The sequence below is a fragment of the Neovison vison genome, chromosome 12 (assembly GCF_020171115.1).
Source record: "Neovison vison isolate M4711 chromosome 12, ASM_NN_V1, whole genome shotgun sequence".
Taxonomy (NCBI): Eukaryota; Metazoa; Chordata; class Mammalia; order Carnivora; family Mustelidae; genus Neogale; species Neogale vison.
Window position 1 is genome coordinate 80,179,499 of NC_058102.1, and position 15,545 is coordinate 80,195,043.

At 37.9% G+C, this 15,545-nt stretch overlaps 1 protein-coding gene across 1 annotated transcript in view; it reads right to left on the minus strand.

Annotated features, from left to right (window-relative positions):
• Nucleotides 1–15,545, minus strand: part of ADAMTS20 (ADAM metallopeptidase with thrombospondin type 1 motif 20) — a 203,249-nt gene that overhangs the window by 34,013 nt on the left and 153,691 nt on the right. Inside the window, exons 30-36 of the mRNA XM_044227762.1 lie at nucleotides 11,946–12,119; nucleotides 11,700–11,870; nucleotides 6,850–7,050; nucleotides 6,125–6,254; nucleotides 5,816–5,910; nucleotides 5,636–5,730; nucleotides 4,986–5,119 (exon numbers count right to left, since the gene is read on the minus strand). Coding sequence (XP_044083697.1) covers nucleotides 4,986–5,119; nucleotides 5,636–5,730; nucleotides 5,816–5,910; nucleotides 6,125–6,254; nucleotides 6,850–7,050; nucleotides 11,700–11,870; nucleotides 11,946–12,119 — 1,000 coding nt within the window. The remainder of the gene's footprint in view (nucleotides 1–4,985; nucleotides 5,120–5,635; nucleotides 5,731–5,815; nucleotides 5,911–6,124; nucleotides 6,255–6,849; nucleotides 7,051–11,699; nucleotides 11,871–11,945; nucleotides 12,120–15,545) is intronic.

Sequence of the window (15,545 nt, forward strand, 5' to 3'; positions counted from 1 at the left end):
CTATTTTGATTTCTAATATTACTGCATTATATTACTATTTTCTTTTGAACCTTACTTTTGCCAACATCATTAGCAAAATTTCCCAATTGGCAATAATTCTATATTATTATTAATTCTAATTCTATTTTAATAGAATTCTATATTAATTATAGATAATATAATTCTATATTATCTCCAGAATCTATTCTGGAGATTCTATATGAAGTATCAAAAATAGAGACATAGGCTCAAAGACAGGTTGGAAGGAACCCTAAAAGTCAACTGGTCCATTCACTTATTCATGCTTGTGCTCGCTTCGGCAGCACATACACTTATTCATGCTTGAATCAAATAATATTCTAACCAACAATCTTCTAGTCAGGGGCTCTCACCTCCGCTAATGTTGTTTTAAATCACTTCACCTTTCAACAAGACTGAAAGATCACTGCATGTACCCGTGATGACACCAGTTCCCTACGGGTAATCTTCAAAGGTAGCATTCTTAGAAATATCATATCACCAAGGACACATTTTCAAGACTAGGAGGCTTTCAGTTATGTGCCAGAGTTGCCTTGCACCAAATCCCGAGAACAAGCTGGGTGTGTCTCTTTCAACATCATGTACAAAAAGCTCGTGTTTGTAGCTTGAAGTTGGCATGGTGGGGATATATATAACCAAGGACATTGGTAAATGCTATAAGTCAGACTTTGTTTCCTGGTTGTTAAATGCTGATTGTTAAACAAGTATCCACACATCACTGCTTCCACTGGAATTTATGGATTATGCTAAGGCAGAGCAGACACAAATTTCAAATCAAGCATCCTTTGCTACTATCTCCCCCATCATTACCTGGATACCCCACAGATAGCTCTAACTCAACACCCCCAAACTAAATGCATTATCTTTTTCTCCAAACTTATTTCCTCTGCTGTATTTCCATCTCACTGAACTATGTCACCATCTGCCCTGTTATTTTGGAAAACTTTCCAAATATTTTATGTTGCTAATCCCCATGTTCCTTCTGTCTGAAATCTAACAGAGTGTACCTCTTTAATATTCTCCCTATTCTGAGTCATACCCTATTATAAGGCCACATCATTTTCTATCTGGATTATTATATTAGCTTCTTAACTACATTCATGGATACCAAGTCTCGTTCTTCTCCTGCTGAAACTTTCCCCCAGTGGTTCTCATAACTTATAAAATCAACTGTGTAGTTAGTACACATTGTTCTTAATGATCTGCTCTCTGGGAACTTCTCTAACAAGCTGTCATCTCCCAACCTTCATTTAATTTATGTTTAGAGAAAAATGGACTTTTTATTTTTTAATGGAACCAAGATGATTCACCTTTCCAGGCTTCTGTTCATGCTGGTCCCTTCTCCTGAAACTACTTTTCTCTACTTCAGTTAATTCAAATTTATCTTCAAGATTTCCTCAAGACAGTTTCTTGAGGAAAGCTAAAGACTTTTTAACTCAACAAATATTTATTTAGAATCTATTGTGAATACGATATTATTTTAAGTACTGTAAGAACACATCAGTGGAAGGAGAAGAGGCTGATGGAATCTGAATCTTACCAGAGTGAGACAGGTAATAAAGTAAATATTACATTATATTAGGGGTGGTACTTGAATAAAAACAGTTAAAAGAAGGAGAGAAGAAGGGATTTTAGGAGTGGAGAGTGTTACAATACTGAATTGTAGGAATACTACAATTTTAGTAGGCATAATAATCCAGGGGAAAATGGTGTGGATTCAGATGAAGGTGGCAGCTGAGGTAGTGAGAAAGTGATATTTGATATCACCTTTAGATATTTTTAGATATTTAAGATATCTGATAGCTTAGCCTGCCCCAACAAAGCACCATGAGCTGTGGCTTAACCAACATAAATACATTTCTCTAACATCTGGAGGCTGGAAGGGGGAGATCAGTGGGTCAGTATGGTCATGTTCTGGTGAGGGTCTTCTTCTGGCTTGCAGATGGTCATCCTCCTCACTGTGTCCTCTTTTGGCAGAGAGAGCTCTAGTGTCTTTTCCTTTTTTTATAAGGGCATTAATCCCATCATGAAAGTCCCATCCCCATGAAAGTTCATGATCATACCTAAACCTAATTATCTCCCCATAACCAAATATCATCCCATTGGAGATTAGGGCTTTATCATATGAATGTTGGGAGACATGATTCAGTCCATAGTAACATGTATGTTAGAGCTTCACCTCACAGAATTTGATGATGGACTGCATGTTGGTGTGAGAGAAATGGAGGAGCTAAGATGTTGCTAGATTTTAGCTGGAGTATCTAGATTATATGTGCCATTTCTTGAAATGATAAAAATTTGAGATAGGAAGAGAGGCTATTGGAAGAAATACTGAAAGGTAGCTGGGGATATATTGAATTTGATATGCCAATAAGACTTTCATGTGGATTTGCTAGTCAAGAGCTAGATATTGGAGTTTAGAGGAATAGTCCAAATTGGAGATATATATTTGGGTACATCATTTGAAATCTGTAAGTAGAATGAGATTCCCAAAGGGATGACTGTGTCCCAAAGTTCTTCAACATTCAGTGTTATGGAAGATTAAGAGTAAACAGTTGAGCTGAAAAAACCGTGAGAAAGACAGGAGAAAGAGGCCAGGACAGGAATCAAGTAAGATGAAAACTGAGAACCTGTTATTTGGATTTTGAGAAATGGAGGTAGAATCAGTAGTTTAAGAGGGAAAGGAAAGTTTGCTGAGGAAGTGTTCTCGAATAGGTACGAAGTGATGAAACTGAAGCATGAAAGAGGGCTGCCTTAGGTGGGAGGGGAAATAGTTCACCCACAGTAAGCAGGAGAGAAGGAAAAGTCTATAGGTAAAAGTTCAGGAAGCTTGTAAATGGGGTGATGTGGTAGGTTGTGGAAAAGCTCTTCCAGTAGTTTTTATTTTCTCATGAGATAGGAAGCAACATCAACAATGAGTAGGCAAAGTGGAAGTGTTGGAAGTTTTAGAAATTTGAAACTAAAGGAGAAGATGTTAGTTAAGCATTTAAGGGTATGGGGGTGGAAATGATCTAGGGAAGGGCAACAGGATTACTCAAACAGCATGTAGCTTAGTAGTCATGCGTTTAAGGGAAGATCAGAAGGGCAGTATATAGGGGGCCACACTCATGTTGCATGTTGCAACTGGATCACAGGGGAAATGTTTAATCAGGACTGGGTTTTCGCCATCCAAACTGGAGGGAAAAAAAGAGAGATCAGGGAGTTGAAAATGTACTGTACTGTATTGTATTGTATTGTATTGTATTGATTTGACATTGTATTCTCAGGGCCCAGCCAAATGCCAGGCAAATGGTAGAGTTGTTTGATAAAATGACGAAGGGAGTTGAGGGAAATTGGAAGGGGAGGTGAACCATGAGAGACTATGGACTCTGAAAAAGAATCTGAGGACTTTGAAGGGGTGGAGGGTGGGAGGTTGGGGGAACCAGGTGGTGGGTATTAGAGAGGGCACGGATTGCATGGAGCACTGGGTGTGGTGCAAATGAATACTGTTACGCTGAAAAGAAATTTTTAAAAAAGGTATATAACAGCTTAATAAACAGCAAATAAGTTACCAAGTTCCCCCTATGTACTTAGCAATATTACAACATACAGTATTAAATAACAACCAGCATTTACTTAGCAATATTACAACATACAGTATTAAATAACAACCAGCATTTCCTATATGCAAGGCACTTACTAGGTATGTTACGAGTATTATCTTTTAATCTTCACCAAAAAGGAAAAAAAAGGAAACAAAGAAGAAAGGAAAAACACCTGAGAGGCAGCTTTTCACTTTATAGAGGAGGAAATTTGGGCTTAAAGAGATATTTCCAAGGTCATGCAACTGGTAAATAGATGCAAAGAATTTACTCCCAGACAGTCTAACTCCAGAGTCCTAAACATAACAGTGAAATGCTTCCCCAGTGCAATAACAATGGGTGTTCAGTAAATTATAATTCATCATCATGTGACTGTGATGTAGAGATTATGTACTCATGCATTCTATGTCTCAATAATTATTTTGTTTCTTTCTGTAGTCTATGCACCATACTAGGTACTGGTGATTCAATTGCAATTTAGAGTGTCTGATTCCAAAATGAACTTCTTTGCCTTTTCCTATAGGTATGCAAGTTCTAGGATGGAAGGCTGCCTCATGTTCAGTGTATATTAGGTTCTGTAAATAAGTTTTGATTTTACTAAAGCTTTGAATTACTTCCTAGAAAAGCAGCAGGTACAGAAGCTGGGATCTGTGGGTGGGACTTTATCCCTCAACACCAATTACTAACTGTAGGAATTCAGACAAGTCACTTAACTTTATAAGTACATCTGAATTTCATCACTAGCAACAGTGTGAGGCAATTCTGCCTTAACTAGTACAGAGATATAAAAAAGATCAAATGAGACAGTTTATGGGAAAATACTTGACAAATTGTGAGCAGAAATTAATGTTAGTTATTACCTTAAGCCCTGAAAAAGGCTTATACAATTATGTTGAGGATATTAACTTCCTTTTCCCTAATGTAATTGGGGATTTTAAGGTAGAGGCTTATATCTTAGAAGGGCAGCATCTTACCACTGTTTTTACAACTACATTTTTATTAAGGGTCCCCATGGCTCATGCTATTGCAAACGAATTATGTACTTATTAAGATCTTTTTAAAAAATTAAGTAATTATTGCACAATGCTAGGCCCTTCTCTATACCTTGGCTATCACATATGTCAGAATATTGTTAGAATGTCATTAGCAAATAGAGACTTTCTGTTTTAGAGATTTGGTACTTACTTTTATTTTTTCTTTTTAAAGATTGTATTTGTCAGAGAGAGAGAGAGAGAACAAGCAGGGAGAATGGCAGGCAGAGGGAGAAGCAGGCTCCCCACTGAGCAAGGAGCCCGATGTGGGACTCGATCCCAGGACCCTGGAATCATGACCCGAGCTGAAGGCAGACACTTAACGACTGAGCCACCTAGGTGTCCCAGCACTTACTTTTAATTTGCATGGAACTGAGATCAATTCTTATTTTCCTGAAAACAGTGTATCCAGCAGCCAGGTAGTCATTTTTACACTCACAGTCTTGCCTCCTACTTCCATTAAAAGGGCATTCATATGGATTTTGTAGTCTGAAACAACATTAGAGTATTTTTAGTATTAGATGCAGTCATTCCCCCATCATGTAGATAAATAGTAAACTTCAGAAATGGAAAGATATACTCTTCAGTATTATAGTGTCATTAAGTTAAATGAGAAAGAAGTTAAAGTCACTCAAGATTAATATATAGTTCTCAATGGGACGTTCAAGAATGGTTTATGGAAAAAAATTCACTATAGTTCTCCTAGTTTTTATTACTGGTATTAATTTCATTTCTATTAAAATATACCTAGCTCCTAAATTCTTCTCTATTGTTCCACAGCTCACTGTCAGTATTCTTCTTAGTCAATCTCTGAGCACATGTTAATACTCAAGTCTTCAGTATTCAACAGGCATGGACAACACCTGGCTTAGGTCCTACTATATCCACTTGCTCCTAAATTACTTGTCCCACTTATGAGATACTCAAGTGTCACTCTGAAAGCTGGAAGTTGCAATTCTCTTGATAGAACATAAAAATGCACAGATAAGCAAAAAAACCTCATACCTAACACCATACACTTCAGAAAAGTTGTCTTCTTCACCTTTGGCCAATGTTATATATTCCTTGGGGTTCACCAAGAGCATGTCAGCACAATAGATCTAAAGGGAAAATGCAAACATTTAGAAAAGCTTTTTACAGTCAACAGCCAATGTTAAAATCAAATGCAGACTGTTTTCAAAATACCTTTATTATCCTTCCATTAATGTTAAGGTAATAGTCACCGTCCTTGGTAATGTTGTTTTTTACTTGGATTTCTTTACAGCTTGTAAATGTTTTACCTTCAAGGACAAATGAATACAACTTATTGACAATGAACAAATTACAAACAGGTCATGAATTTAGCTCAATCACACAAATATTAATATACTTTGAAAAAACAAACATCTTGTTATGTGGGACGTATGACTGCTACAAATATTTACTTTCAAATTTTAATTAAAACTCCCAAGGAACACTTAGGTATTAAGTAGATTTTTAAAGTCTATTACTTACAGTTATTGATGTAACATTTCTTTTGAGCATCTGGTTTTAAACGCTTTAAACATAAGTTACTGGACAAACCACTTTCAGCCATGCATTCTACTCTTCTCTCCATTGTCCCAGCTCCACAAGTCACTGAGCACTGTGAAGAGGACAGTTTGGCAGTGAAGTATGTAATGGATAAAAGGATACTGGGATCATGACCTGAGTCGAAGGCAGATACTTAACTGACGGAGTCACCCAGGCATCCCTTCATATGCATTAATTAATTATTATTAATTAATAATCATGATTATTAATAATGCATTAATTAATAATTGTTTGTTATTAAGACTACAGAGTTTTTCTCATTGTTATATGCTAAGATTGCAAAGCGATATTCACTTGCTTTCTATCAAATTGGAAATGGAATATAGTGCCAATGACTTTCATTACTCACACGTCAGATTTACTTCTTTAATTAACCAATAAATAGTTCTTAAGCATCTACTCAAAATGCAAGGCACTGTGCAAAACTCTCAGAGGAACAGAAATAAGTCATTAATTACAGTCCCTGCTTATAAGAAGATTATAGCAAGCATAGAAAAAGAAATATTTGTACAAGTATCTGATAGTGGTTTTTATAGACAAAAGGGGTAGGAGACAGCTCTGAGATCTAGTTAGATAGCAGATTACCAGGTATCCTACACCTAGAAAATCTCATTCAAAAGGCTTTCAGTTCATAATTACATACTGACCTTGCTCCATTTCCCCACTTTCCAAGTGGCCACATGCAAACAGCTCCTAAAATTGCATTTGTAAACCTGAGGGGAAGGTAGCACAGGACATTCTCGATAGTCTATAGGCCAAAGTTGATGAAGGTTATATTTCTCAGTAGGCCAGATTGCAACGCAATATGTAATCCTTTGTCGGTAACTAAATCCACAGTTACCTGCACACTGAAAAATACACAATTATAAGGGAGAAAAAAATGTTCTTAAACTTAACTAGGGCCTACTATTTGCCAGGTGCTTAATATATACTAAGCTATATACTCTGCACAATAATCTTATTTATTAGCTTAATTTGCAGATGAATAAACAAATGTTCAGAGGCATTAGGTAACATTTCCAGAGTTGAGCCAATAAATGGAAAGGATGCAGATTCATGCTTGACTGTCTATTTGTAGTGCCTATGTTTTTTTGTTCTGTTTTCCATTACACTGCTAAGAACAGTTTACTTGGATTGAAGCCTTATCTCCCAGTAGGCACAACCTCACAGAAATGGAACATATTAGGAGTTCTTACCTGAAATAAAGAATAGTTATTAGCCTTAACTTACTAGTAGCTATATATAAGTTAACATACATTTATCTTAAAACCTATAATGTGATATATAATACCACTTGACTAAAATAAATAAGTGATGTAGACATAAAGATCCAAAAAAGGGCAAGCAGATTTTTGCTTCCAGCAATAATGGAGTGACAAGAAATAAGTTGCCTTCTAACCTGAAGCAATAAAAACATCTGGAAAAAATATAACAAACAACGACTTTTCAGACACTGGACATTAGGCAATGAAGTGATACCTGGGAGATGGAAATAAAAAAAGTGATCCTATAACTGCTCTAGTCTGCTAGAAACACAAGGGGACAGCAGAGTTCTGACCAGTGCACACACATATGTGAAGACACCAAGTGAGGCCAAAGAATGAACCAACCGAAAGATAGAACTTACTGTATCTGGTACTCACATGGCACTAAATATTCCCTCCAGTCAGACTGGAAAAGTTCATATACATGGGATAATAGGTAGAGTACTCAAAGGGGTTTTGACAGAGTAGAGGGGAAATAACCTTAGACCAAATAATGCACTGGTCTGACCTAACAAATCTTAAGAATAAGACAAGAAAGGATTACACTGTTTCCACACAAAATAACTTCATTCTAGAATGAAGCTCATAATGTATACATAGGGATAAAAAATATCCAATAGCCAAAAAAGGTAAAATTCATGTCTAACATGCAATTAGCTGGCATGCAAAGAAGCAGGAAAATATAACCTATAATGAGAAGAAAAATCCACCTATCAACACAGACCAAGAGGGTGGGTGAAAACGACCAAGTAAGGACAAGTGAAAATTCTGTCCTCCAGAAAAGCAATGAGGAAACTGGCAAAATTTGTCAGAATTAACTTTCCCAGAGCCTGAAAATTAACCAAAGGCTTGCAGCAATCCAGGAAGCATTTATTCAAGAAATAAGGCTAAATCTCAGGATGAAGAGGGAACTTTGTGGTGTTTTGACTTACCCTATACCCATTATCCCCTCTCTAGCTCCATAGTAGCCTTCAAAATGAATAGTCCTGCCAACATGGTGAAAACCAGCAGCCTGGCCACTACAAGAGAGGTGGAACTGGGTTGGACATCCTTTAAAGCCTCCTTCCCATAGAATTGTCATAATTTGAACTGCTTGGCGGTTTTTTAGAAGATCCTACTTGCAAGGCTGTCTTTATTCGACTTGACTTAGAGCTTGCTTGCACCAGTGCTATAAGCCTTTTCACTAGGGGTGTTTGTTGAACCCATTAAAGGCCACTGTTTAACTTTGCAGCCTCCAGAGCAGGGATAACAGATGAAGCAAAAAGTAGGATAGTCAAAAAAGCTTAAAAGGAAAATCTGGGAAATAAAATGTCTATAACAGCTTTGAAAAGCTCCAATATATTCATAGGAACTAAAAGTCTGTGGACATGCATAAGGTTGTGCACAAGTCCAGGACTTCACACATGCTCAGGAAGCACCTGGGAAGAGCCTACACTCTCATCTCTGACTGACTTCTAAGCTATGAACAAAAGCAGGACCTTAAGCTTATGGAAGAGTTGTCAACTCCCTGGCTGAGTGTTAAAGGTGCCTCCGTTTACAGAGCTTCTTGGCAAAGGTTGGAGATTGTTTCTAGGTAGCTAAGAAAATCAGTATTGAATTATTAGCTCACAATTATATTAATCAAGCAAAACTTCAGTGACCACATGTGACAAAGGATACAGACTTTACAATGAGTTTTAAAAAACTCACCAAACAAGCAAACAGCAACAACAATACATTCTGGGATGGAGAGAGAAAGAACAGAACTGTAACCAAGAGATTGAATTTTAAAAAAACAAAAACAAAAACAAAAAAACTTCACACAAAGAAAAACCCAGGACCACAGACTTTGTTGGTAAATTCCATCAAATGTTTGAATAGGAATTAGCATTAGCCTTTCTAAATCTCTTCCAAAAGAAAGAAGAGTAAGGGACACTTCCTAATTCATCCTACAAGGCCATTATATCCCTTATACCAAAACTAGGCAAAGATGTCACAAGAAAAGAAAACTCTTATGAATGTAAATATAAAAATCCTCGACAAAACACTATCAAAAAATTCCAGAAACTGGGGGGCCTGGGTGGCTCAGTGGATTAAAGCCTCTGCGTTTGGCTCAGGTCATGATCTCAGGGTCCTGGGATCGAGCCCCACATCGGGCTTGCTGCTCAGCAGGATGCCTGCTTCCCCCTCTCTCTCTGCCTGCTTCTCTGCCTACGTGTGATCTCTGTCTGTCAAATAAATAAATAAAATCTTTTAAAAAATTCCAGAAACAAATAAAAAGGGTTATGTACCATGACCAAGTAAGATTTATTTCAGGAGTACGTAAAATAGGTAGGATTGTAAAATGGTGAAACAACTGTGGAAAACAGTTTTGAATTTCCTCAAAAAATTAAACAGTTACCATAATACTCAGAAATTTTACTTCCAGGTATTTGCCCAAGAGAAATGAAAACATTCATTTAAAAAAAAACTTGTACACAAATGTTCTTAATAACATTATTCAGAATACTCAGAAAGCCAATCAACCCAAATATCCATCAACAAAATGGTGGATAAACAAAATGTAGCATATCTCTAAAATGGAATAGTATTCATCCATAAAAAGAAACGAATGATGGTTCTATACTACATCATGGATGAACATTAAAAATACCATGCTAAGTGAAAGAAGCCATATACGGGAGACCACATATTGTATGATCCAGTTTATATGAAATGCCCACAGCAGGAATATCCACAGATGCATAATAAAGGTTAAGTTGTTGTGTGGGGCTCAGGGGAAGAAGGCAATAAGGAGTGACTACTCATGTGTATGGAGTTTCTTCTTGAGGTGATAAAATGTTCTAGCATCAGATCATGGTGATCTAATGGTTGTACAAACCATCATGGTGATATAATGATTGCACAAACTTGAGAGCACACTAAAATTCTCTCAATCATAAATGCACATACATAGATGTTAGAATTAGCAGAGAAGGACACTAAAAAGTTATTACTAATTGTATATTCAAAAAGTAGAGACACGAAAGAACTAAAAAAAACTGAAATCAAAACTTCTAAAGAGAAATATGACACTGTCTGAGATTAAGAAAATTAGAGAGGATGGGAATTAATGGCAAATCAGACATCACAGAAGATTAGTGGACTGGAAGCTATCCATATACGGAAATATTATTTAATAATCAAAAGAAATAAGCTAATGATACATACTGCAACCTGACTGAATCTCAAAATACTTAAACTCATAAAAATAATTAGGAGCCACCTGAGTGGCTCAGTCGGTCAAGTGTCTGTCTTCAGCTCAGGTCATGATTCCAGAGGTGGGGGACCAAGCCCTACATTGGATACCCTGCTTGGCAGGGAGTCTGCTTCTTCTCGGCCCCTCACCCTACTCAGGCTCTGTCTCTTTGTCTTTCTCGCAAATAAATAAATAAAATCTTCTAAAAAATAATCAGACAAAAAATAGTACATACTGTGTGATTTTGTTTATGCAAACTCCAGAAAATGCATAATATAGGGAGGGGTCCCTCACATAGCAAACAGATTAGCTGGCCTATAGTTCGGAGGGAGAGGGGAAGGAAGTATAAGGTAGCACAAGGAAACGTTTGGGGGTGGGGGATGGAGATGCTCTTGATTTTGAATATAGAAGTGGTTTTATAGGTGTACGCACCCATCAAAACTTAGCAAGTTATATATACACTTTCAATATGTGTGGTGTATTGTTTGTCAGTTATACATCAAAACAGCTGTTTTTAAAAAGCAGGCAACTCCTCGGGGCCAGTCTGCCAAACTGTTCTGCTCATTGATTTCACACTTGCTCCAGCTGACGCTTCAGAACTGAACTAGAGTTTAACACACACGTTGCTATTACTGTTTCTGCACCATCCACCTGTCAGTGGTTCCATCCCCTAGACTGACAGGCATATCGTTATCTGCCCCCATTTTCAAATTTTTTTTTAAGATTTCGTTTATTTATTTGAGAGACAGAGAGCGCAGAGACCAAGTGAGCAGAGGAAAGGGGCAGAGGGAGAAGCAGACTCCCCGCTGAGCAGGGAACCCCCCAAAGCGCCATCCCAGGACTCCGGGATCATGACCTGAGCTGAAGGCAGATGTTTAACCATCTGAGCCACCCAGGTGCAGCCTCCCCCACCCCCCCACCCCATATTCAAATTTAGACACAGTTTCAACTGCATCAAATTTGAAACTTGGTTGTTTTTTGCAGAAGCAACATTTCTCAACTTTCTTGGCCTTACCTGTGACGAGTCTCCTGTTACCACAATATACCTGCAGGAAGGGTTCTCACACTTTTTGACTGAAAGAGGTCTGGTTGAAGGATCACAGAAACTCTCATTCACTTGAATGTTTTGCGCATTGGTGCACTTCACTTGCCGATGTGTCTCTTTTTTGGTACATGACGATGAACACTAGAAGTGCGATGACAAAATGAACAACGCATTCTTTCAGGAGGTGTCTTTGAAACCTTAGGGGTCAGTACTCACGTTCAGCCACTGTCCTGCCACCCACTGGTACTGGACGCAGTCCTGCTGCCAACATCGCCGCTGAAAATAAGGCCGGCTGGATGGATCACACACGTCGTCAGCCACCCGACCAATGCCTCGGAGTCTACAGTACACATCCCTTTGCTGAACTCCAGGACCACAGGTCACAGAGCACTGCAGAGAGGCCCAAAGGGTTGGAACAATTAGCTAACAAATCCCAAATTATGGAAACACGACGAAATAGTGCCATAGCCTATTTTCTTGTTTCTTTTCAACATAGCCTGATATTACATCAGGCACTAGAGAGAAAATACATGCAATTAGTATTTTTAAGACTGTGAAGCACCCATACAAATGTGCAAACAAATTTTCTTTATTTTGCAGTATCTACTCAAGCCTTACGGCAACTATTGACAAGTTACATGACAAGTTCTATCAGTCAGTCCATCCCAACAGATAACTCTCTCTTTTGACTTAAACGTGCTTAATAGCTTTAAAACTCGCTGCATAAGGAAAGTACTCTGCTACGTTGCATTTAAACATCATTTAAATCCTTAGACTCTCCATCATCTCCCTCCAAGGAACAATAACTTCCAAGATTGTGTTATACTCATCTTTATACTTGCAGCACAAACTTTGTACAGTTTGAGGATCCAAATATTTGCTAATCTGTTGATTCACGACTACCTTCTAATGGACAAGTGCTTGGGAAACTGGTTGCTTAAACTGTAAACATAGACCACCTTGTTGTGTTAGCCTCCCCAGGTCTCATATTCCTTATGTGCACAAAGAAGAGTCTGTATTATTTGTAAAATTTCATAGAACACTTCCATACATGTCTTCCTGATAACAGCTCTGCCTCTGACAAGCAGGGCTGAGGACCTGAGGCTCAGAGATGGTAAGTCACTTGCCTGAGCTCCTGCCTCTAGTTACAAGATGAAGGTCAGTTCTTTCTGATTTCAGATACTGAGCTGTCACTGTGCTCCCTGAAGTCGGTGGGGAAGGATTTGGTAACCTCTCAGAGTCTTCCCAGCTCTAGAATACAGCGTCCTATTACAAGAGAACGTGGCTACAGCCAAGAGCTATGGTGCCAACACTAATAAAGTGTGGAGAATGCCCAGGGGTATTTATTTAATTTGTAAGTTTGGTTTTCTCTGCTGCTTGTGATTCCAGAAAGGATTGGAAGTCCTACTGAGGAATATCTATGGTCTCATCAGTGTTTCCTGTGATACCATAAGGTCCATTGGGGCATCTGGGTGGCTCAGCTGGTTAATCATCTGATTCTTGATTTCTGCTCCAGTCATGATCTCAGGGTCGTGAGATGGAGCCCCACATCAGGCTCTGCACTGAACAGTGAGTCTGTTTGAAGATTCTCTTCTCTTTGCCCCTCCCCTCTTTGTTCTCCCTCTGTCTCTCTGACTCTCTTGAAAATAAATGAATAAATCTTAAAAAAAAAAATTGGGTCCTTCACCACGTTCTGAATTTCTGTAGGAGCTCAGAACAATGAATTTATTTTTCTACTAACAATAAATTGTATCTGCAGAATAAGGATTTACCACGAGTGAAAAAATATTTAGATCCGACAATAACTAAGAACTTGGTTCACCCTGTAGACTTGAAATCCTTCTACAAACTGTTGTACCATTTTACTCTAAATGCACTTGAAAGTTTAGAATTATAAACAATATAAGCAGTGGGTATAAGCAGTAATCACTGTCTTGAAAGAGAATTTATATCTATTTTTTAACCTATGAAAAACAGTATTACCTACATAGCTTATACTTACCTTCGTCTAATGCTTAAGCAGTAGAATTTTGCCCTCATTGAGTGTTTTCACAAAAAAACCCAGCTCCATGTGTGGAGAAAACAATAATTTAGTGTGTGTTTTATGCGGGGCATATTAAGTAGACTAAAATGTCTGGAGATAATTTAGCTTATCTGAACCTTTTGTGAAAATATTTAGCCTATAGAATAATAGAATAAGGCTCTTGCAAATATTTTTCAGAGATAATTTCAGAAATATAAGCTATATTTGGAAAACTTCCTGCCTCTAAACCTGAAAAAAAAATTTCCTGGAAAACCATAATTCACAAAACATAGCTTAGCAAGAACTTCTATCAGACAAATATAATTTTCTAAAATTCAATAAACCACAGTGTTTACTGATCCTCTGGCCATAGCACATGTTTAGAAAAATCTGCTGTGACCATGGGTAACTACTATTGTGGATCTCTTCCCTAAAAGGAAAAAAAAAATGGATTACTGCTTGGAAGAAAACAAATTAAGTTTTTGTTTTTCAGGTTTTTTTTTAAGAGTATAAAAAAGTAAACTGATACAATTTTAGATTTGAACAAAAAAAGAGAACATATGGCTTAAATGAAATATTTCTTAACCCAATGTCATCAATAGTGCTAACTGCCAGATCCAACAAAAATGTTTCAAACCTTTTCTTAATCTCATGGACACATTCAGCAGCATTAACCTGCTTTTCTTTGTACCCTCTGAGTGCTCTGAGCAGTTTCTCCTATGCATCAATTTTCTAAATCTGTTCTCTCTCTCTTTTTTTTTTAAAGATTTTATTTATTTGACAGACAGAGATCACAAGTAGGCAGAGAGGCAGGCAGAGAGAGAGAGGGGAGGAAGCAGGCTCCCTGCGGAGCAGAGAGCCCGATGCGGGGCTCGATCCTAAACCCTGGAATCATGACCTGAGCCGAAGGCAGAAGCTTTAACCCACTGAGCCACCCAGGTGCCCCTAAATCTGTTCTTTTGATCTCGACATTTACATTTGCATGTGTTTATAAAAATGTTTTATGTATTTACAGAAATTGCATGTGTTTTCTACATAGGTACGTCAAGGGCACCTCAAATTCAATATTTCCAAAGTAGAATCTCTGCCTGGCCAGGTCCCCCTACAGTGGTGGATGCTGTGAAGATACAGTTACTCACTCCTTAGTTGAGTGACTTACTAGCATGAATTCTGAAGGTACACCTCTAAGTCTAAAACATGGACCCTTATTTAACAGCTTCATAGAACTACATACTTATAAGCATGTTCTGTATCATCTTTTTTAAAAATCCAGATAGCTAATGTAAAGCACCAACACTGCATAATTTAATTCAGACAGGATAATCAGTCAAATATCCTATTTGTATGTAATATACTATAACACTGCAGAGACTGGCACCCAACAGACTGGACAGTGGAATTGGAGAAGGTGAATTTTAGCCAACCCACAGGTACTGTAGCCATTTTAGCTATTGCAGAGCAGACTTAAAGAAATGTTAGAATGTGTGTTGCAAAAATAAGTTCACCAAACTGCTATTTCATAAGCCACTTAAAATGCAAATGGGAAGTGTTCTCTCTTTGTGCATTATTTATTAGTTCTTATTAAAATTTAGGTCTTGAGGGGCACCTGGGTGGCTCAGTCACTGGGCGTCTGCCTTCGGCTCAGGTCATGATCCCAGGTCCTGGGATCGAGCCCTGCATTGGGCTCCCTGTTCATCAGGGCACCTGCTTCTCCCTCTCCCTCTGCCACTCCCTCTGCTTGTGTTCCCTTTCCTGCTGTGTCTCTCTCTGTCAAATAAATAAATAAAATAAAA